Source organism: Ursus americanus, chromosome 36 (genome assembly GCF_024610735.1).
Source record: "Ursus americanus isolate L20-20 chromosome 36, mUrsAme1.1.p, whole genome shotgun sequence".
NCBI classification, from domain to species: Eukaryota; Metazoa; Chordata; class Mammalia; order Carnivora; family Ursidae; genus Ursus; species Ursus americanus.
The window spans coordinates 19,085,333-19,109,771 of NC_142162.1; the positions used below are offsets into that span (position 1 = coordinate 19,085,333).

The 24,439-nt window shown below is 37.8% G+C and overlaps 1 protein-coding gene across 4 annotated transcripts; it reads right to left on the reverse strand.

The window, feature by feature from the left end:
• Window positions 1-213: 213 nt before the first annotated feature.
• Window positions 214-24,075, reverse strand: ARHGAP11A (Rho GTPase activating protein 11A). 4 transcript variants are annotated; one of them, XM_045815844.2, is made up of 12 exons: window positions 23,186-24,075; window positions 19,590-19,660; window positions 17,060-17,156; window positions 15,882-16,135; window positions 15,078-15,241; window positions 14,824-14,916; window positions 10,431-10,505; window positions 9,501-9,668; window positions 6,321-6,450; window positions 5,179-5,287; window positions 3,017-3,155; window positions 214-2,643 (listed from the first exon to the last, which is right to left on the reverse strand). In XM_045815844.2, the coding sequence occupies exons 1-12, from the start codon at window positions 23,312-23,314 to the stop codon at window positions 1,076-1,078; spliced, it is 2,997 nt and encodes a 998-aa protein (XP_045671800.2). In that variant the 5' UTR covers window positions 23,315-24,075; the 3' UTR covers window positions 214-1,075. The 4 variants fall into 4 exon arrangements, with proteins under 4 accessions (XP_045671800.2, XP_045671789.2, XP_045671782.2 ...); XM_045815833.2 differs by having other exon boundaries at window positions 14,800-14,916; XM_045815826.2 differs by having other exon boundaries at window positions 14,770-14,916.
• Window positions 24,076-24,439: the final 364 nt, after the last annotated feature.

Below are 24,439 nucleotides of genomic sequence, written 5' to 3' on the forward strand. Positions count from 1 at the left end.
GGCCTTGAGAATATCCACCACCGTTGACATTATTCTTTGCTTAAACATTTGTAACTTCTAATAATTTAAATTATATATATTTAGACAGATTTGCTTGACAATTTGGGTTAGGTTCTAAAAGGTACTTTGAATTTCATCAGAGATTCAGGCCAGTCGTTTTCCAGAAGATTACCTTTAATGTCTATGCTAAATAAATAACATTTACACACCAGAAAAAACCATCATAGGCTTTTATAAGAATCAAAAGTTAAGAATCCAAGTTAAAGTACAGAGGTACAGCAACTATTTTAAATTATAAAATCAAGTGTGTGCATATAAGAAATCACCTTGATTAAAAATTTCCAAGCTTAATTATTCCTCCTTAAATAATTTTAAATTCTATGTCAGACAAAACAGCTACAAACGTATTTGTGCAAATGAACTTTAAACACATAGTATGGCTCAAAGTCATCAATGATTTCTGCAGCATCATACTATAAGAGCACACTTGAGTCATTCTGCTTCAGCCATTATTCTTAGTCCAAGTGAGCACACTGTACACGACTACAGACAATAAAAACCTAATTACTCTGCCCCAAATAGGAATAAAGGATTAAGATTCTATTGAAGCAAGTTAAATTTTAGGGATTTTGGCAAAAACCATAAATATCAATGTAATTAAAGAAATAAGATGTGTAAGGCTTATCTCTTCCCTTTACATGTTAGAAATTTCTTGTAGAAACCTTCTCAACTTAGGAGGAATAACAGGAAATAGACAACTCGTTCCACTCTTCCTATCACACTTAATATAAAATTCATACAGTTTTCAAAAATCAATTTCTCACAAACCCAGACAACAATTTCTTTCAAAAAGTGTAACCTCTGCTTTAAGAGATCACAAATTTAAATACTGCCATAATTAAGAAAAACAAAATAGTCCATTTATACAAGCATAAGAATTCAAGTTGCTTGTGCGGTGAAATTATAATCTATCACTTAATCTTCCTGAGCTAACAAACTAACATGCAGATTATCCTGCCAGTCCTATTGCCAACCGCTGATTTTATTTACATTAACAAGTATTAACATCTATCAATTACAAGTCTACAGGCTTACTCGTTGGTAGTAGCTGAGCTTTGCCAATAGGATTTTTTGGAGAACCTTTATACCAGACCCTTTCTTTATCTGACGGTTTCCTAAGGACTCTGGTATTTATCCCAGGACCCATATTATTATTTACAACAGATTTTAATATGTCATGATTTGTCAGGTCATCCAAGGGAACCTTAATTTGGCCATCGGATACTACTTCCTGTTTACAAACTCTGGTAGACCCAAGAGAAGCATTCTTTGAGTCTGGGTGCCTCCTCATCTTTGAGAAAGACTTGTAAGTTAACTCCATGCCTGATTTTGAAATTGCATCATTTGGCACTTCACACGCTGTAAATTTCTGTTCCTTAGGACCTGATTTGGTACATGACATCAAGGAATCTTTTGATGTACTTTCTATACCAGAGGAAAGAGCACTGTCACAGCTCACTGATTTAACCAGGGGAGAAGCAGCATCACCAAGACCTTCCAATCTGTGCCTTACAGGTTGTCTGCTGTACTCCAACAAAGAGTTAATCCTTCTGACAGACTGACGGACAGGTGTACGCTGAAACTTAAGAGGTGACCTAACTTTGGTCCTATTTGGCTCATTGAGAGAAAGCCTGTTAAACCACTGTATGTGGTCTGACACCCTCCCGTGTTCTGTCGTTTGTAAGCTTTCGGAGCCGGCTGTATGGCAGGTTTCCACCAGTGACTGCTGCTGAACGATTCTCACAGGCCTTGGTCTTGGCAAGTTTGTTATATTACATGTAATCTGCCCTGAAGTAGAGGTGTCAGCTTCATGCTCCCTAGAAGCTGCACATTTCAGTAAGTTCTCTTCAATCATATTCTCACTCTCCTTTAACTGAATATTTAGTTTATCCCTTGGGGACTGCGGTTTCTTTATGTGTTCATCACTAGGCAATTCTGGCTTGACTGAATGATCTCTAGGTATATTTGAATGGATGCTTTTCTCATGTTCAATCGTCTGAGCTGAGTAACATGTTATAATTGCTTCTCTATCCAATTTTTGAGTTTGATGTGAGATGTCTTGCTCTGAAACACTATTTTCATCTGGTTTAGTTTGATGTTCATCTGATTCTATCACAGTCGAATCATTAGTTTCAAATAGATTTTTCTCTGGGCTATATTCTATAGAAGATGTTTCATTTAGCTTTACTTTCCCCACATTAGTTATTGATGACTGCCTGTGATTTACCAATGCATGAAGATTACTTCCAGATTCAGAAAATGCTTTCTGAATTTTCACCAAAGTCTCCGTGGTCAAGTTATTTTCATCCCCACTAAGAGAGCTTCCGGTTACATTGTTATTATGCTTATCATGTATGTTAGTAGGGGTGAATTCATATGAACTAACAGGGGACTTTTCAACCGTAGTATCAGGCTCCAAAGAGCTTTCCACCTCAAGATTTCCTTTGATCGGAGAAGCTTCATTTGCAGCTATTTCTTGAAAACTGGAATTACTAGGTCCTGTCCAAGACATCCGGTAACTTGCTCCATCTAGACGCTCTGGGGTTAGTAAGTTTTCCTCAGACTTACTTATCTTTTTTGAACCTAAAATAAAGCAGTTCAGTCTTTTTAATCACTTATATTTGAAACATATTTGAAATATTATTCAAACACATTTTTAAGCATTAAATTTCAATAAATTAAGGATTTGTGTTAAAAATAATTTTTAATATAAAAATGTCAAACATTTTTGTATTTATATTTTATGTGTCTTCCAACTGTTCAGACAAAAATACAACACCAAATATTTTCACTATTCAAACATGAATTATTAATTTCTAGAGCAGTAAATTAATATATTTTACAATAAAATAACTGAAGCTTACATGTCAATTATATCCAATTGTATCTCAAGAAAGCCAGAAAAGCAATGAAAGTAGGCTTTTCAGGTAAAACTAACAATATGATGTAACTATACCTTTCTTTGTTAATCTTTCATCAATATCTGGGCTAAAAAGCAGACCTGTTTTTACAGACTCGATCCTATTTTTTAAACTTTGTTGATTTGCAAGTCGTCGACCAACATTTTCATATCTGTCAACACCAGAACACCCATTCTGTACAGAAAAGAAAAATTGAAAATGTTTTGGTTAAGAAATAAACCTAGTTAGGGGCGCCTGGGTGGCACAGCGGTTAAGCGTCTGCCTTCGGCTCAGGGCGTGATCCCGGCGATCAGGGATCGAGCCCCACATCAGGCTCTTCTGCTATGAGCCTGCTTCTTCCTCTCCCACTCCCCCTGCTTGTGTTCCCTCTCTCGCTGGCTGTCTCTATCTCTGTCGAATAAATAAATAAAATCTTTAAAAAAAAAAAAAAGAAACCTAGTTAATTCAAATATTAAAACAAAGTAAATTTTTGTAGTTATCAAAATCCTCTACAGCTGATTGAAAAAGGTATATAAAATTAAAAAAACAATTTCATATAAACACAAAGATACTTGCATGCATGTTGATAAAAACTGTAAGCATGTGACTTGGCTAATACTTGATATTTTATGATCTAAAATAAAAACAGCCTCACATATTAACTAAAATAATTTCTTTTGTGATGACTCTGTGCTAGGACCTGCTTACAACAGTGAGTGAACAGAACAAAACAAACAGACCAAACGCTTACCCTCAGAATTTACATTCTAGATGGGGAGATTTCGAGGACAAGAAAACCAGTAAATTATACAATATTACACAATACACAAGGTGAGAAATGCTATGGAGAAAAGTAGAGCAGGGTAAGAAGGCTACAGGGGGGTGGGTGTCATTTTAAACAGACTGATCAGAAGATGATTTGTGAGTAAAGAAAAATGTGAGAGAGCCATGAAGATAAAAGGGGAAAGAACATTATCCCAGGGAGAAGAAAGGCCGGGGCAGTGTCCAAGGCTGAAACCAGGTCTGGCATATTTGACAAAGAGCAAGGAGGCAAGAAGCTGAGGGAGCAAGAGGGAGTGGTGAGAGGAGGGCTCCGGGAGGCCGGCTGGTTCCAGTTCTGCAGAGAGGTACATGTAAACATTATCTTTTTTTCAGAGGAAAATGAGGAGTCACTGGACGATTCTGAGCAGCAGAGGAGTGACAGGACTTTACTTGGGGTTTAACAGGATCGTTTTGGCTGTAGTACTGCAGCAAGGCAGGAGCAGGCAGACCTGCTAGTAGGAGCTTATTGCAGTAATCCAAATTGGAGAGGACAGAATTTATAGACTATTAGAAAGGTAGTACCAGTGAGAATTGGTCAGTCTGGATATACTCTAAAAGCGGAGAAGACATAAGAGTCCCTAATGGTTTACACAGGGCATGTGAGAAAGTGAGGAGTCGAGAATGCCTACGTGCTTTTTGGCCTAAGAGACTAGAAGAATGAGTTGCCATAGCTGAGATGAAGACTGTAGGTGGGGATGTGTCTGGCGGAGAGGGGGAGGAGTGGAGAAATAGCAGCAGTGAAGAAATGCATCTTGTAAGCTGTATTTAGGACAGGTTGTGCCTGAGATGACTATTGGATGGACATCAAGTAGAGAAGTCAAATAAGCAGATGTTAAGAAACAGTCAAGTTGTTCAGGACAGCATTTGGGCAAGAGATACAAATTTGGAAGTCTTAAGTAAATATATGATGTTTAAAGCTAATGAGCACCTTGCATGAGTGTAGAAAGAGAAAAGGGAAATCCAAGGACAAGGCTTCGGGCACGCCGATGTAAAGGAATTAGGAAAGTAACCAGTGAAGAAGGAAGAAAACCAGTGCCCCTGATGCAAGGAAGGAAGTATGCCAAAGAGGAACAAGCGACTAGCCTGGTCAAATACTGTTGACAAGTCAAGTCTAACAAGGACTGTTATTTGTCCACTGGTTTGAGCACCACTGAATTCATGGGTTATCTTGAGAGCAGTTGCATTGAGTGTTGGGGATGAAAGCCTCAATGGAATCGATTTAAGCAGAACAGAAAAGGAGGGACCGATAGATATCAATTCATGTGTAAGAGTTTGGTATGAAGGGGAGTAGAGAACGGGACAGTAGCTGGAGAGGCAGAGTTGAGAGTGTCTTTTACCATCAAGTCTACAGCTTTATGCTAATATGAACATCAGTGAAATGGTGAAAGACACTTACTATGTCTTTGCTACTTTTCCCCAGACTAAATTTCAAACGAAGAGATCTTCGGACCTTTTCTTTACGACTGATCTTAGGAGAGAAGCAGCCTGCTTTTCCTGATTCCACCCTAAAAAAGCATGGGATTAAAAATGTCAGCATTACAAAAAAAAAAAAAAAAAAGTTAGCATAAAAACTGGAGGCATTCTTGCAAAATGCAATGTGAAAGTCCAGAGCAAATTATATTGCTAGTAATTAAACAGAGTAATAATTTTCTAAAATCAGTTAAGCTTAAAGATACCACATACGAACACATTATATTTGTATATAAAATGGCCTCTCCTGTTTATCACAAGAGTTACTTAGTCACTTATAAACCAGAATCATTAGAATAGACTAGGCTTGGGGCGCCTGGGTTGGCTCAGTCTGTTGAGAGTCTGACTCCTGCTTTCAGCTCAGGTCATGATGTCAGGGTCCCAGGATTGAGACCCATGTCTGGCTCCACGCTCAGCGGAGAGTCTGCTTGAGGATTCTCTCTCTCACTCTGCCCCTCCCCCTCAAATAAATAAATCTTTCTTTTTTAAAGAAAAAAAATAGACTAGCCTTTAAATTAATGGGAAATTTAAAAATTATACACATTAACATACAATAGCAATTTTAAGCAAGCAAAGTGGACTCAAATTAGAAATCATTCTCTGATGAAGGGATATTTTGTAATCAAACATTTTCCCATTTTCTTTTGGGTTGCTAGGAAGCCCAGAGCTAATTCTGTACTTTAGTACACATTAGTACTTGGGAAAGACTTAATGGTCTGAACATCTATTTATACTTTCTCTTCTCATCTTGGTTTTCTATTCTAATTTCTATTTTCCCTGATTCTGAAATTTTACATATACCATTTTATTATTTGGAATTTTTATAACCTGTCTCATACACATTTTGGAAAATTTTGAGCCATACATAAATAAAATGACCCATGATAAAAAAAAAAAAAAAAGACATCATTCTCTGGAGGATATATAAAGGGCAACTGATTGATAAGACAATAAAGGCAGAGGGAATTTTTTTAAAAATTATGACTCAAATATGATTCTCAGCAGAAAGACAAACAAAATATATACCAAATGTTTATCCAGTGAAGCGAAGTGTCCTGGATTTATTACCTGCAAACTTTTTTGCTTGCAATCCTCTTACTTCGCCTTAGCACTCCTGTACTGATCAAATGGTTCCCACTGATGGCTACAGGAGAGAGTGAACTCTGAGATGATCCTTCTGGGCTTGTATCAAAGGGAACTATAAAAATATAAACACATGTAACATACCACCCATACTTTCTTTTCAAAGTATAAAATATTAATAGCAATTAGATTTACAGTCTTAATTTCCCGGGCACCTGGGTGGCTCAGGGCGTGATCCCAGGGTCCTGGGATCGAGCCCCGCATCGAGCTCCCTGCTCCACTGGGAGCCTGCTTCTTCCTCTCCCACTCCCCCTGCCTGTGTTCCCTCTCTCGCAGTTTGTCAAATAAATAAATAAAATCTTAAAAAAAAAAAAAGTCTTAATTTCCAACCCTAAGCAACAACAAGATCACATAATTTCTGGTTAGAAACTTCAGAAGCCAAATAAACCCAATTCAACTTAAAAAAAAAAAAAGTATCAATTTCTTACTTTTTAGTTGCCAATTCAGGGTCAGATTGGACATGACTTTTATATTAAAGTTTTGCTTTAAACTCATTTAATAATGAACTGTAGATTAATATAGGGAAAATATTATAAATAGGTACTCTGTGGACTGTAGATTAATATAGCTGCCTTTATACATTAAAAAAAGCACATATCTGTTATTATCCAAACTTAGAAACCAATCCATTTTCAATTTTGCAGATGGAATTTACTGACTTGTAGCTGCAAAAGTAAGGCTGAAGAAAAATGGTGAGTTAAGACCTCTACCTCTAAAACCAATAATATATTATGTTAATAAACTGAATTTAAATTAAAAAAAAAATTTAAAAAACACAAAGAAGCTAAAACTAAACAAACAAACAAGTGGGTAAGGCAGTTTCTCTGCAGTGATCACTCGAGCTCTGTTTTAAAATGGCTCCAGTCTTACCCGTTTTTCACAGGTCTGATAACAATATCAATAAATGTAAACTATATTTTTGTAATTTTTTTAATAATATAAACGTAATGTTTGGTAATAAGGACTTAGGTGTTATTGTTCCCTAAGATATTAAAATATAATTATTGTAACTAATTAGACAAATATAGAAACTGAATCTTTCAGGAGTGCCTGGGTGGCTCAGTCAGTTAAGTGTCTTAACTTCGGCTCATTAACTTCCGTCATTATGATCTCAGGGTCCTAAGATGGAGCTATGCACCAGGCCCCGCGCTCAGTGGGGAGTCTAGTCTGCTTGTCCCTCCACCCCTCCTCCTGCTCATACTTTCTCTCTCTCAAATAAATAAAATCTGAAAGAAAGAAAGAAAAAGAAGGAAAGAAGGAAAGAAAGAAAGAGAAAGAAAGAAAGAGAAAAAGGAAAGAAAAAGGAAGAAAGAAAAATGGTGAGTTAAAATAATAGGATTACTGTTATTGAATTAGATTTATTAAAAAAAAATCATTGATTAATAAGCAGGCACATACTAATGTTCCAGTAGCACAAGAATGTTTAAACCACTTTTTGGGAGCTTGAAGAGAAGGAATCAACAGGTTCATTTCTTGGAGCAGATGTTATAATGCTAATAAGCAAAGGCAGAGAGAATTACGATTCACATTGGCCATTTGGAAACAGTGTTCCAAAGTGGAAAAAACTTTAATTAAGAAAACACTAAGTTAAGGGTGTCTGGAGGGCTCAGTTGGTTAAGTCCCAGACTCCTGATTTCGGCTCAGGTCAAGAGATCAAGCCAAGCCTTGGGCTCTGTGCTGAATCTGTTTGAGATTCTCTCTCCCCTTCACCCTCTGCCCTTCCCCCTTCCCCTCTGCTCACACTCTCTCTCTCTCTAAAAAAAAAAAAAAGAAAAGAGAAAACACTAAGTTAGTTTAAAAGAATTTAAGTCTCCAACCTCTGAATACTGAAAGACATACAGACATAGCTTCAGAGTTCTTATCATTACATTTTAGCAAACCACACACAGAAAACCCATGAAGGACCATAAAAAAACAAGTTGCTGCTCTGTTCTACTTTCTAATAAAACAAACAAGGAAAATCTAAACTTCTTGGATAATAGAAACCAAAGGCAGGCTTCTGGAAAGAACTTTTTTTCTTCAGATTTTATTTATTTATTTGACAGAGAGAGAGACAGCCAGTGAGAGAGGGAACACAAGCAGGGGAAGTGGGAGAGGAAGAAGCAGGCTCCCAGAGGAGGAGCCTGATGTGGGGCTCGATCCCAGCAAGCCGGGATCACGCCCTGAGCTGAAGGCAGATGCTTAACGACTGAGCCACCCAGGCGCCCCTGGAAAGAACTCCACCTAGCTAACAAATTTAAAGTAAAACTCTCAACATTGTCTGAAATCAATAAAAACCTAAAAGAATCTGAGATCACTCACTTTTTGATGGAATGTGAGACAAACAGGAGATCGAGGACTCTGGGCTTGGTTAGGATTTCATTTCATTTTGGTGATCAACGTTAACTTGTAAGATTGACCATGAGCCAACTTGTATTCTATACCTGCTAAAGGAGCCAACTCAATCTAAGACCATACTAACAAAAATCTGGTAGTCCAATTAGCAAAATTATATTTTTCTCTGGAAGCTCCAGTTGGCTACATTAGGAACTTATAGGTCATTTGGAAGAAAATGGCTGGGCTGGTAAAGAATCTGGAAACCATGTCATAAGCAACAGCGTAAACAAAGTTATTAAAACTTTCATAAAAGCTACTTGAGTATAAAACTAAAAAATACCCCCCCTTCAACTGCAAGCACAATGGCTCCTCCAATGACAGTACCCCACCACTCTGCATTTAGGGAAAATCACATTTTGGCAACCTCAACAGGAGACAGCAATACAGTCATAGCTATAGATCAGGAAGTAACTAAAATAGAATTCAGGATGTCCAATCGCCTAAAACCTGAGCACCAGTGCTATACACAGAAGCCCGAACTCTCATTCTAAGTTACTTATCAGTAAGTTTCAACAGGCATGGTCAGTCAACATACACACATACACATTAATTATACTGAGCCAATGTCTATTTTAAAAGATAGGGGACTTTATACAAATTAAGAGATTTGATAAACAGAATGAAGCCATAGCTCCTAAAAGGGGTGACATTGATATGAAATAGCACTTTGTTCAGAACAGGCATGCACATTAATGTTTACAACCCAATTATATAAATTCTCTTTGCTACCTGATACTGGTGTAGAACTGCTACTGAAGAGATTAGTTGGCAACAACTCAAAGTTAAAACTGTGCTTGATGGACTTCCTCTTCTTACTTGAGAAACCATGAGAGGAATCCACAGGCAGTTTACGCTTAGCATTTGGTGTAAGAATCGTGGGTGATATCGATACCTGGGCTGAAAAAAAAATTGCTTTATTTTATCAACTCTGTGGGAAAAACAAAAGCTTTGATAATTTCTTCTTATAAAGCTATTACTTAGAGCTAACCAAAGAATGAGGGACTATGTTTACATTATCAAATATATGTTTTAACTAAATTAACACCATGCAATTATTTAAAATGATATTAGGAAAATCACAAAGAGGCAAAATTAACAAATAATAGTAACTTAAACCAAACAGACTGAAAGATGCATATAATCCACATTAAAGAATATTAACATATGGAATAAAATCATAATCAAGGAGTTAAACTGATCTACATAATAGTTTTGCTTTTCATCATAACTGAGTGCTAACCACTTAATTTCTTCGATCTGAAAAACAGAATGATCATATTGTCTGTTATTATGTTATTGGGCTGATTAATTTCAGCTACATGCAAACCAAGATAAAAATGGGAACATACGCTAATAAACTTCTGGTTCTAAGACAAAAATGAGATTTGGGTTATTTTCACATATTCAACAGCATCCAACTTACATTCAACAGAAAAGCGTGATTTAAAAGACTAAAGATATAACAACAGACTAAACGAAATTCTTACCTACAATTTTGTGTTCATTATATCCAATGTAATTAGCAATGTCACAACACAATTACAGTATCTCCACTGAAAATAATACTTGGATTTGATTAAACCAAAATAAGTTAGGTAATGGTTACTTTTGCATAATATACAGAAATTTTCACTTAAATAAAAAATATATAATACCAACCATTTTTTTGCTGTTGAGGTGTAACAGAGGGTGTTCTGTTAGATTTAAGTTTATTTAATGCTCCACTAACAAAATCTGAAATGCAAAGCACATATAATCATATAATCAATTATAATTTAACATCTACCTATCTTTCACCAATAATTCACATTGATATTTGTGGTTTTCCAGCATCTAAGTTTTTGTCAGCTTATACATTTTAAAGTTACTTAAGTTTATTTAGAAGGAATTATTTCGGGACGCTTGGGTGGCTCTGTCAGTTAAGCATCTGCCTTCGGCTCAGGTCATGATCCCAGGGTTCTGGGATCGCGCCCCACATCAGGTTCCCAGCTCAGTAGTGAGTCTGGTTTCTCCCTCTCCCTCTGCCCCTCCACCTGCTTGTGCTTGCTCAATCTCTCTCTCTCCCATAAACAAATAAAATATATATATAAAAAAAAAAAGACAGAACAAGTGGCTAAAGATGTAGGGAAACAACAAAAGCATGGTGTTATAAAAACCAAGTAAAAAAAAAAAAAAAAACCCAGGAAGGAAATAGTTAAGTGGCCAAAGAGATTCTGAATGATACAGGCCTAAAAAAGTACCCATTGGATTTAGTGATTAGGAAACTGTAACTTCAACAGAACTAGTTTCATGCAAAAATATACCCCTAATTTTCAGCCACAGTGAAATACCAAAGTTCTTTAAATATGTCTGCTTACCTGATTAATCACCAAATATCACTCAAAATAAAGTTCAGGTATAGCCCACTTGTGTATCACTGAGAAATCTTACACCTTCAAGTGAAACAGGCACAAACCAGAGAAGACTGAAGACCTTAATGAAGAGCCAAAAATAGGCTATGCTCTAACTGGCAGGTAATGGCTTATAAAGCCAACCTTCACCGCACCTGAGCAGACAAAGTTAACATGGGAGAGGAAAAAGAGAAAGAAGGAAAAGAAGAAAAACGAAACCCAGAGCTGAAGAGAGAAGAAACAACTGAGTAACAAATACAGCCGCAGCAAAAAATACCACACAATTAGAATAGCACAGCAAAATCAGAAGCATGGAAAGACAGACTATTCCCTCCATCATCTGAAACCATCCTGACTGCATCATGGGCCACACTGCAAATACAGACCATCTTTCTAAAGAAATGGAAAATTAGGTCTCATGACATATGTATTTCAGGAAGTACGAGACTATTCAGGGCATATTAATTAAATCAGCTCAACACTGTATCACTGACCATGAAATACATTGGTTTAGCACGATAACAATAAAGAAGAGCACACACACTTGCAAATACAGGTAAAGAGAAGAAAATATGACAGACCAAATCCCTCTTACTTGTAAGAATTTGCCCATGAAATACTATATAGATCTGGGGCAAAACAATTATTGAGAATTGCCATACCCAGCATAAAACTACACTAGACTAACTAAGTCAGAATAAATACCCAAAATAAAAGTTCCTGGAGATTGGCTGCACAACAAAGTTAATATGCCTAACAGTACTGAACTATACATTTAAAACCGGTTAAAATGATAAATATTACATTACATGTTTTTCTACAATTTAAAAGTCAAAAGATTCTTCAAAGCAAATGCAACTGGATCACATGGATGCTTGTAGCATTTCAGAATGAAATGAATAAAAAAGAAGAAAAAGGGAAAAAAAGGCTATGGGCGTTAAGGAGGGCATGTGATGCGATGAGGACTGGGTGTCATATGCAACTGATAAATTACTGAGCACTATATCTGAAACTAATGATGTACTATATGTTGGCTAATTGAATTTAAATTTAAAAAAGGGGAAAAAAAGGCTAGCTATAACACACAAAAAATAAACACTAATGGTCTAGGACTCCTGAAGAATTTCAAATTGCTAATGAAATCACTGCATTTTAATGATGCTTGACAAATGCTATCTTAACCTGCTTGAACAGATAAAGTACCTCTGGGTTTAAGCCAAATATTAGTAACCTGACTTACTGTATTCATTCTGTAGTTTATGCCCATTAAGTAAATACTGGGCTGGATACAATGTATAAAACATGGCCTCTACCTCCAAAGAGCATTAAATATAATAGGTAAGACAGTCACACATGAGGAGTAAATATAAAACCATATAAAAACTGTTAGAGTCTAGAATATTATAGAACTCCAGTGCAGGAAAGAGATAATTTTCCCACTAAAAAAAACAGCAGAGGTAAAGCATACTTAACAAAACACTTAAACTGAATTTTGACAACTGGATATAATTTGGACAGCAAAGGTAGATGGAAGTAAAAATATTCTGTCAATAAACAGGATAAGCAGAGAAACCCAAAGTGTCTAAAAAACAATAAATAAAAAATGCAGTTGGACCAAAGTATAGTGTACATTGCATAAATTAGAGAAAGAAAACAGTAGAAAGGCATGCTAAAGCAATCCTGTGAAAGACCTTTAATATAAGGCTATAAATATCAATTTTATGAAAGTTTCTGATGAGTATGTGTGAGACGTGACTGGAGTTTTACATTAAGAACATCAGTCGTGACAGCAATAAGCAGGGCAGATTCAATGACGAGGCATGAAGATCAATAAGGAGATTCTTACAGTAAAGACGATGCAGTAAATACCACAGACTGCATCTTACAGAACCTGAGAACGGAATATAAATGGTACAGTAAGAGTGAGGCAGCCATCGTTTAAAGCCTGAGTGATTAGAAAACGATGGTGCCGTTAACAAAAAAAGGAGTTCAAGAAGAACCAGTTTAAAGACGGTAAAGATGATCATTTCAAATGCTGAGCTTAAAGCAACAAAAAAACCAGAAGTGAAGATATCTGCCTAGTAAACTGTTTAAAGTGGAACTGACATTTGCGAGACAACAGTGATAGAGATCCAGATCCAGTGTTCACCTATTTAGAGCCATAAATGAAACTCTCGGAGTGAATAAAATCACAAAGGAAATGAAGGTAATAAAGAGGATCTGTGCCTGAGAAGACCTGCATTTGGGGTAGGAAGTTTATGGGATGAATTATGTACTCCAAAAATACATGTTTAAGTCCTAACTCCAAGTACTTGTGAACGTGACCTTATTTGAAATGAGGGTCTTTGCAGATGTACTCAAGAAGAGGCTACTAGGGTAGGCCCTAATTCAATGTAACTGGTGTCACTATAAGATGAAACTCGGACAGAGAGACATCCAGGGAAAAGGTCATGTGACAACAGAGGCAGAGACTGGATGCAGTTGCAAACAAAAGAAGGCCAACAATCAACAGCCACCACCAGAAGCCAGAAAAAGCAAGAAGATTCTCGAATCCCTACAGGTTTCACAGGGAACATGGCTCAGGCAGCAGCTTGATTTTAGCTTCTAGCTTCCAGAACTGTGAGACAATAAATTTTTGTTGTTTTAAGCCACACAATTTGTGGTACTTTGATACAGTGGCCCTAAGAAACTAACACAGAAGGCATAGGGGAATCTACAAATGAGGCAAAGAAGAAACATAAGGCTGTATCATATAAGCCAAGATTCAAACAAGAATGGGACAATTAATAACAATTAGTTCTGATATTCAAAAGACGAGACATTTCCTAAGGCAACTGGAAGAAGAATGGCCTCAGTCTTCTTGATCAAGAAGGAGATAAGAAATCTTATGACTGATTCCACCATGATGGCGCTTAGGTCTTTTACTTCTTCCTTGGCAATGTTTCCTTCATTAGTTAGTTCATACTTCTAAATAATTCATATCACTATTTCAAAGCATGATCTCATGCCTGACTGTATTCCCTACTCTCAAATCTCAATTCTTTAAACCAGAAAAAAACATTATAATCCTGTTATGCCTCTACTCATAAACCTTCAATACCAATACCCAAAATCCAGCTTCATGCTCTAATATTTCAGCCTGACAGTGAGCTCACCATAATACCCTCCTAGCCCTTAGGATAAACCCTGCATTCCAGTCATGTTAGTCTGTTTACTAATAGTCATAGACTACTTCTTCCCTACACAGATCCTTCTTTAGAGCATCCTGCGTATCTACAACAGGATACAGGTACTCTGACACTCTACCCAATTCCCCTAGACTCTACCCATTTTTCAAGAAGGTTCAGTTTGACCTCTTCTCTGGAGTCCCTGATCAGTATAACCCAGGGAACCTTTCTCCTTTGAACACATTTCACATTTGTGTTAAAAATTTAGCATCTAACATTAGATTGTATTGTCATTTTTGCTTTTCACATGCACGTGTCATGTTTTTCCGCCTATGCTGTAAGCACCAAAAAGGCGCACCCACAGCTTATGCTTCATTACGTTTAAACACGTTCTAGAGGAAAGCAAATTGCTGTGCCTCCACAAATGAGCCTGCCGCTCACCGCCTACGCTTTGTCTTCGCTTTCTCTTACAATCGCCGGGCGTTTCACATTCACCTTCTTCCAAGCCTTCTAATGACGCAGTAGCACACAGACCATCAAGACCCAACATAGCTGGTACCTTCTCCTGGATAAAATCTGGAACATGTCCTAAACGAAAATGTTCAGAGTTACAATTTTTCCTCTACTGTCCCTCAAAGTGTTCAACTAGGATATATTTCTAATAGTTGTCTTCACAGTTCACTTGGAGGAAGCTGGGATTTCCTTCATTTAAACGAATCCTGTTACTTTATAATGTAACTCCATCTTACCAATATCTGATGCATAGTCAATAAGAGTCTGCACCACTGCAGCCTGTAATCGTAGCTTTTTTTCTGTGTTAGCAGACATCTTTTCATGTCCTTCACTTGTCTGAAGAAGGTTTGGTGCAAATATTACTGCAAGATTGCTGCTATCCATCTTATTCTCGCTGGACCTTAAATGAAACAAGGTTTTCTTAGACTGAGCCAAAGAGAAACATACAGAGGTAAAAAAAATTGAGCACACTTTGAAGACTTCTTACTTTATCAGGCAAACACAAGTCAAAATAGCTACCCTTTGTCTACCTAACTGCATGATTGGCTTGAAATAAGACAGAACCAGAAACAGCTTCTGTGTGTTTAAATATATATCATAAAAACCATGCTAACTATAGAGTCCACACTTTGTTTTTCCACACAAATTGAACATGACTATTTGATTTTCAAACCCACACACAGAAAAATTATATTAAAAGGCTGCAAGTTTGTCTAGAACAAGCAGGCTCACTGACAGCAAGCAGAGAGGCGACAAATTTGAGAAGCAAAACAAATGTATCAAAACCACAATAATCTGAAGTCATTCAATGGACAAAGAATCCTATCAACACCAATAAGCCATTCATAATGATGGCCTTAAGACAGTAAGAAAACACAAATCGTTTGGCATATTGTTTCCCAAATTATGCAGGGTATACTTCTTATAGTAAGGAAATAATTTTTAAGAAAAATTTCCATCCGAAATTTAAAGTTATTATCTATATGGGTATATCTAGCTAATTAACAAACTGTCATTTCCTAAGACTTTCAATTACTTACCTAAGGGAAACATTCCTAAGAAAGTTAAAGAAGTATCTTAATACATCAATTGTGTGGTCAGCCATTAGACAGGAGAGCAATAATGTAGCTTTATTCTTCTCCTCTGTTCCTAACTGTTGAGCTTTGAAAAGTGCTTCATGGAAATCAGCTGGAAGGATGGGCTCTGGCAATTCCCTAAAAAATTGCTTAAGAAGTCCTGCGACATCACAAGGAGGTGCAGAAGACAGGCAACTTTCACCATGATCCAGTTTATTCTGAAATAAATATAATCTTGAGCATTTGAGGGCTTAAGAGTTTACTGCAAATAAGATATCTTTTTCTATACTCTAGAGAGCTTTAATAAATTTTTCTTAACTCTTGTTTTAATATACATCATGCCATTTTAGAAAGCCAACAACAAAATCAAAGAACATCTTTTCATTTTCTATAGTACTTAAAGGAACAAAGGACCACAAATTTGAAAGTATTCTAAACTTTTAAAGCATTATATAGATTGTGGCAATTATTTCACAATCACAATATATACATATATTAAAACATCAAGTTACATGCCTTAAATGGTATTTGTCAATTATATACCAATAAAACTGAAAAAAAAAAGCATTAGATAAATAATGCGTAATTCTTTTTTTTTTTTTTTTTTTGAGAGAGAGAGAGACAGAGAGCAAGTGCATGCTCCTGCATGGTGGGGGGAACAGAGAGAGTGAGAAAGAGAATCTTAAGCAGGCTCCACAGCCAGCATGGGGCTGGATGCAGGGCTGGATCTCATGACCTGAGCCAAATTCAAGAGTCAGACACTTGGGGTGCCTAGGGGGCTCAGTCATTTAAGCTTCTGCCTTTGGCTCAGATCATGACCCTGGGATCCTGAAATTGAGCCCGACATCAGGCCCCTTGCTCAGTGGGGAGCCTGCTTCTCCTTCTCCCTCTGCAGCTCCCCCTGCTTGTGCTTGCTTATTCTCTCTGTCAAATAAATAAATTAATCTAAAAAAAAAAAAAAAAAAAGCCACCTGGGCACCCCTGTATAATTCCTTTCAGGAAAAAAAGGTTCTTTTGCCATGAAAAAGGCTATTTGCAGTTCAATTTCTGTTAATAATTCATGCAATAGTTTAAATATTTCAATTCTAAAAACCAAATAAAAGTAGTACAAATGAAAAATTATAGTTCAATAATATGCATACCTTTAGGGCTCTCAGACGAATAACAGATCCTGATTTCCTAAAAAGCCCTTCTGTATGAATGTGCTCTTCTAAAGATGTGCAAGCATCAACAAGAAAACTGAAAGAGAAATTTTTTTCAGGTGGCCAGATACACGTCTTACTAAATTCAATTTTTCTACCAAAGTACATGGACCAAGCACCATCCCCCCTTCAGAAGCTCTGATGTCACAAATCTCTTCAGTCTTTGTGATAAAAGGTTAATTCCAGTTTTTCTTGCTTCCTAAATTCTTCTGTCCAGCTCATCTTTTTATCTATGACAATTTCAATGAGCTTGCTTTAATCCAACATCCTTCTCAATCCTATTTCATTTCTCTGCTTCCACTCAGAGCACAAGATGTGTCTTTTTTACTGCCTCCACTTCATATCCCAGTCTCTTCTCAACCCTCTCCAATCAGACTCGCACCCCCATCACTACAACAAAACAGCTCTCAGCTTAAATATCATGTAGATATTTAAGTAGACATTAAGGTCACTAATCCATGGTCAATTGTCTTCATATCACTTGTCCTGCCCCATCTGACACACTTAACCACTCCCTGCTTTTCTTGGAAATAACTTTTTTTTCATGACACTTCCAGTTTTCCTGCTGTCCCCTAACTATTCCTTCTCAAACTCCTTTTTTGGCTCCTCCTTTTCTGTCAGACCTCTACATGCTCATATGACCCCGGGCCCTAAGACCTTGTTCTTTTCTTTTCTTTTTTTTAGATTTTATTTACTTGACAGAGAGAGACACAGAGAGAGAGAGAGAGCACGAGCGAGCGCACACGCACGCACAAGCAGGGCAGCAGCAGGCAGAGAGAAAGGGAAAGGGAGCCTGGGAGCCCAATGTGGGGCTCGATCCCCAGACCCTGGGATCATGACCTGAGCTGAAGGCAGATGCTTAACTGACTGAGCCACCCAGGTACCCCCATAGCTCTAAATATCCACCATCTGTTACATTTGCCCAAAAATAAGGCATTGTGCCTGTCACTCTAACATTGCCTCTCAGAAAAGTCAGATATATCTTAGGCCTTACAATCCTTCTCATACTTAGAGGTGTGTGCTCAATTTCTTTATATTGAACAACTTTTAACCATCAATGTTGGCTTTAGTAGTTAACAACTGATACCACAAATTAGAATGGATGTCAGCAGCAAGCAACTGATAGCATTGTGCTGCTGCACAATGGCTGAATGTCACAGGGGGTAACTGACAGAACTTAATGTTTGTTTAAAGCAGGCAAAGAAATTAAAACAAAGATTTAATCATCTTTACCGGGGATATGACTTTGCAATTCTACAGGTAGAAAATCATTATAAACAAAACTTTTATAGGTCATTTGAAAAGCAAAATAGTAGGGGCGCCTGGGTGGCACAGCGGTTAAGCGTCTGCCTTCGGCTCAGGGCGTGATCCTGGCGTTATGGGATCGAGCCCCACATCAGGCTCTTCCGCTATGAGCCTGCTTCTTCCTCTCCCACTCCCCTGCTGTGTTCCCTCTCTCGCTGGCTGTCTCTATCTCTGTCGAATAAATAAATAAAATCTTAAAAAAAAAAAAAAAAGAAAAGCAAAATAGTAAGTGCTTGCCTTATGGAGATTGTGAATCAACACCTATATGGTGAATGAGGGAAAACTGCTCTAAGGTTGCAAGGTATTCAATGAATGCTTTTGAACAATGCATCAGTTAAAAACCTAGGTTACTGAAATAGAGTAGCCAGAATGAACCATACTTTGGATAGAGGTGAAATGAATTAGTAACAGGTAAGAAAGTTTCTTAGCATGCTTCTTTAAACTATTTAAAAATGTAAACTTCTCTACTAATTTCTGATGCAGTTAGTCCAAAAGGTTACTTTTAAATAGTAAGTGATACAGTAAAGCTTAAGTGTTAACATAATTTATATTCACAAACACTTTATTTAATCTTAGCTTAAATGTTCTTTTATCCACAAAGGAAAAGGGGGGGGCAGGGTGTGAAACAGACTCTTAAGTAGAGAGAAACTGCTAGCTCAAAACAAATGTATAAGTCAATCAGCTATTTATTTTTTTTACTGATTTTTTTTTAAAGATTTTATTTATTTATTTGACAGAGACATACAGTGAGAGAGAGAACACAAGCAGGGGAAGTGGGAGAGGAAGAAGCAGGCTCCCAGCGGAGGAACCTGATGTGGGGCTTGATTCCAGAGCACCGGGATCACGCCCTGAGCCAAAGGCAGACGCTTAATGACTGCGCCACCCAGGTGCCCCTTTACTGATTCTTTTTAAAGATTTTATTTATTTATTAGAGAGATTGCCTGAGCATGAGCAAGCAGGGGGAGGAGCAGAAGGAGAGAGATAAGCAGACTATCCACTGATCCCGGAGCCCAAAGCGGGGCTCCATCCCAGGACTCTGAGATCACGACTTGAGCAGAAGTCAGACACTTAACAAACTAAGCCACTCAGGTACCTCTCAACTATTTACTTTTAAACACCTAAACACTGGTTTGAAATATTTTTCTTCATCCCAAACTTAGCTTACCTTGGAATGTGTCCATATTCTGGTACAACAGAATGGGGCAATGCATTAAAAGGTACTCCAAATATTTTACCCTAAAATGGCAAATTCAATTATTCCAACACAAATATTAGGCATAATGTAAGTTTTCTTAAATATTAAGCAAATTAAAAACCTCAGGAAATTAAAAAAATAATCAAGACAATGAAAATAATTATTACAAGTAACTTTGGTAAAAAGCAACTACTATATGCTAACCATTCCCTTAGGTACTGGGAGCACAAAAATGATCAAGATAAAGTCATTGTGGGTGGGGGGGATGGGTGAGACAGGTGAAGGAGATTAAGACTACACTTATCACGATAAGCACTGAGTAATGTACAGAATTGCTGAATTGCTATACTGCATGCCTGAAACTAATGTAACACTGCATATTAATTGTATTGGAATTAAAATTAAAATAAATAAATAAATAAATAAAGTCATTGCCCTAAGCAATGTAATACATTCCATCAGTTTCCAAACCCATAATGGAAAATCAATCCAGTTAGTGCTTAATCAGGAAATCCTCAAAAAAAATTTGGCCCAAACACTAACATTTTCTAAAAATACTATGTCTCTTTCAGTAACCTTATAAACACTGACCTTATACTTTCCTTCTGTCACCTTTTAAATACTGATGTGAACAAAAGGGTAAGTTGATTGGTAATGGTAATTCTTGTCACTCATTGAGTACTACCTAAAATTACACTGAAGTGGTTTTTAGATCTGATCTTCTTTTCCACACTCTAGGAAAACTGCTATTCAAACTATGTTCTGAGGTAACCAAGGCAGGGATTCCACAAACATTTAATTCAAATTTCTTTAACTACTTTGAAATATATTTTTAAGAAGTCATATTCAAATTAATTACTCATATTCAAATTTAAGACACTGAAAATCCTAAGAGTAAATCTGTATGTTACAAACTTCTTAATAAAGAATCTGCCACTATCTTTGTGCATGCATTCCAACTTTTTAAAAATGTGTCACTGATTAAGAAGGTTGTAGTTTTGCACTGGACTTAACTACAAGCCTATATACATACATATATACATACATACATACATACATACGATGTGTGTGTCTCTCTCTATATATATGTCTTATATAAAATTAAATGAGTGGGTATACCTAATCTCATAAACATTAATTTAGCTTAGATGCATCTGCTCTCCATGAATGCTTCTGAAGCACTTGTTAAGAAATCATTCACACTGTTAATTATTCAACAGAGTAACAGAATTTTACAAGTCCTTTTCAAGCATCTGGCTCCATTTAAATGATGAATATAGAAGACAGTACAGTATAGTGCTTAAAGGAGCAGGCTCCTAGTGGCAGGGCTGCCACGTTTTAAATCCTGGCTCTTCTACTTATTAGCTGAATGACCTCAGTCAAATTACTTCTTTACGCCCCAGCACCTTCACATAGGTTCTAAGTCACAGAGTTGTAGAGAGAATTAAATAAATTAGAAGATGTAAAACGTTTATATTAATTTCTGACATAGAGTAAGCATTCAAAGAATATTTGTTGCTGTTACGATTACCGTTTCAAGGTGAGCCATTAAAAAAAATTAGTGTGTGAAAACCCTTTTTCGGGTAAATCATAATTTTGATACTATGCAACCAAACAAAATGCAAAAATCAGATGCTGAAGTGATTACAAGTCTACAGAGGTCCTACATACCTAGAACTCACGGGTTTTTTTCTTAAGTGTATTATTCTCAATAATAGCCTCACAGTAACATAATCTCATAAAATAAAACTAATAACATGCTTTTTAATTTTATGTACTGGAATATCAATTACAATGTTATCTTCAAAAGATTTCTAGCACTGTTCTTTAAAAGCTCAACACCCTTATTAGCTAACAAACACCAAAGAGCCAAAGAAATCTAGTTTTCATATATTACTTATCCTGTTCCCATTCTTATAACACAAAGATCTTCTATATTTATTAGCATATTTCTATTATGATTTCTAGCCTGACTACCAATTATCAATATCAGCCATTGATTACCATAACAACTATCATTAGCTGAATAAATGGCATGTGACAGGTACTGTGCTAGTCCTATCTACAGATCTTATCATTTTTAAATACCCTAAATAACCCAAGGAGAGATACCATTATTCCCACTTTATATAGAGTAGGAAACTGAAGCGTAGGAAAATTAAACAAACAGCCCAAGATCACACAACCTATAGTAGGAGTAAAGCAGGATTCAAACTCAGGCCTATCTGACTCTAAAAGCCTAGGTATCAATTTTTTTTAAAGATTTTATTTATATATTTGAGAGAGAGAGATAGCAAGAGAGCCTGAGCAAGGATCTGGGAGAGGGAGGGGCAGGCTCCCTGCTGAGCAGGGAGTGTGACCTGGGGCTCCATCCCAGGACTCTGGGATCATGACCTGAGCCAAAAAGGCAGACGTTTAACCAACTGAGCCACCTAGGCACCCCGGTATCAATTTTCTTAAGGGGTGAAAAAAAATCCACATTCAAATTCTTTCATACACTTACAAAACCAACTATATTTGAGATCTTGGAAAATCAGTTTTTCAATCAGAAGAAATTACTCTAGTTTTTAAATACAAACTTATATGTTGCCATTAAGCTGCAAACAACAAAAATTATTTTCTCCAGAATGTTTAGGGTATTGAGAGATATGCAATTGATTCTGTTAGGAGCTTACTTATCCAAGTACTTATTTTCTTTCACAAATTATAAATTAAGAACTATGCAAATTTTATCAGTTTTCATCTCTACTTAAAAAATACCATAGAATTAGGCAAATAAATTTAAAATAAAATGCTTTATATTCAGTTTATTTTTCACAATGAAATTTCTGATGCAGTAGATAATAAAACTTCACTCAAAATCCCCTTACTTCAACCACTCTCAGATCAACAGCTTTTTAATTATTCCATTCCGCTGTCTCAATTTACTCACTTTAAAAAAATAGCCTTATATCTCAAAGATAACCAAGCAGCAAGCTTGTTTTTTTCAAATTAGTGAACACAGAGGTATTATCTGAAGCCTATTTCTAATGCTCTTTCATACCTTATTTACTGACTCATTTAGAAAATTTACTGATCCTCCTTGTCCCTTTACAAATTTTATTCTACAACAGTGGTGGTGGTGGGTAGTGTCTGTCTCCTTTCCCACGTGCTACTTGTTCAAAATACAATAAATTGGCAATATCTGGAGATATTTTTAATTGTCAAAACTGGGAGATGCTACTGGCATCTAGTGCGTAGAAGCCAGAGATGCTGCTAGACACCCTACGAAGCACAGGACAGCCCCTACGTCTCACCTCAAAGAATTATCTAGTTCCAAATATCAACATGGTGAGGTTGAAAAACCCTGCAACTTTCTCGGTGATCAAAAAGCCCTGTAAAGAATCAATAATGTCATTCTTTAAATTTCAGCAGTCGACCATCTGGATTGAATTAGCCACGCTTAGCCACATTCTCTTTGGGATCCACGCATAATGAACATTTTAGCATGAACTGTAGTAAGTGATGGTTCAGGGTGGGCTCTTTTTTTTTTTTTTTTAACCCAAACCTCTTTCCCCAGAACTTACCACTATTTCCGTGGCTGCTGTTTCATGTCTCCTGCGATCGCACTGCCCACGGCCGCTCTTGACCTTGATGCCATAGACCGCCCGAAGCTGCTGCAACAAGGCCAACCTTACCAGCCTCCGATCCCACATCCCGGACACGTCGCCCACTCTCCGAGGCAGGATCTGCGTCCTGACCCTCGTTCGCCACCAGGTCTTCCAATTTCTCAGGTTTGCGCTCTGCTCCGCTGCCTTCTGGCCAAGTCTGGCACTGTTCCGGCCCCGGCCCCCAGCCACCTCCACGGCTTTTCCGTTGGTGCTCTATCCACTTGCACCGACCTTCTTCTACTTTCCTCTGATCTAGCCACACCTCACCTTTCGCTCACTTCCACCGACCTTCTTTCTCGTCACCTGCTCCTTTCAGCTACTCTCGTCACCTGATCCTTTCAGCTACTTACACAGACTTCCCTTCTTTCTCCCTGACCCTTTAGGTTCCTTGTACCGACGCCTCTTACCAGCTTCTCACCACTTCCGGCCACTTCCTAAGATCCCGTTTCCTCCAAACCTCACTTCGCCCTCAGCCCTTCCCAACAGCAAAGACGACCCTTCTTGGCCCTCCTGCCCCGGCCGGCTTCAGCCGGGCGTTCGTCTCTCAAGTCCCGGTGTCCCCAGCCCCAGCCCAGCCGCCGGACCAGCCGGCTGCTCAGGCGCTTTTTCCAGTCCCGGTCCCCGCCCGGGCTGGTCGCCGCCGTCACCCCGTTTCACGGGCTGCTCCTTCCCTCCCCCAGCCGCCGGCCTGCGGCCCCCGGCCTGCACATCCCGGGGTGCTCACTGAAACCACGCAGCTCTCCTCATGCCTCCGCCTCCACCTTCTCAGCAGCCCTGGAGCCGCGACCGTCCCACCCTCACTTCCAGCCCAGGCTCAAATGGCAGCGCCAAACAGCGCTCAGCGCTCTGATTGGCCCGCTTCTCTTTTCAAAATCAGGACCTCAGAGAGTGGCCAGGAGCTGCCTGTCTAGTGAGATGAGGCAAAGTGGGAGCTCGCGAAGGGCGTGGTGGGCAAAAAACTAAGCATTACGAAAAAACAAAAAAGTTAAGTTCCACTTGCTTCTTCATAGCCATATTTTTGAAGGAAAATACTTCTCAGAGCGTATTTTAATACACCTGGCCTGCGACTGGGACGATACCTTCGGGGAAATGTAATAGACACCCCATTCTCATTTTTTTCAGCACTTGGCTGAGGCGGAAGGCCCCCTAACGGGGAAACCGGTTCTACGG

What these genes read in the sequence shown, in the direction of transcription:
- ARHGAP11A (XM_045815826.2), bottom strand. Translation starts at nt 23,314, where the DNA reads ATGTGGGATCGGAGGCTGGTAAGGTTGGCCTTGTTGCAGCAGCTTCGG. An exon ending in CTTAGGAATGTTTCCCTTAG is followed by an intron (nt 15,242 to 15,881) that starts GTAAGTAATTGA and finishes GTTTCATTTAAG; the next exon opens with GTCCAGCGAGAATAAGATGG. An exon ending in GCGAAGACAAAGCGTAGGCG is followed by an intron (nt 10,506 to 14,769) that starts GTGAGCGGCAGG and finishes TTTGCATTTCAG; the next exon opens with ATTTTGTTAGTGGAGCATTA.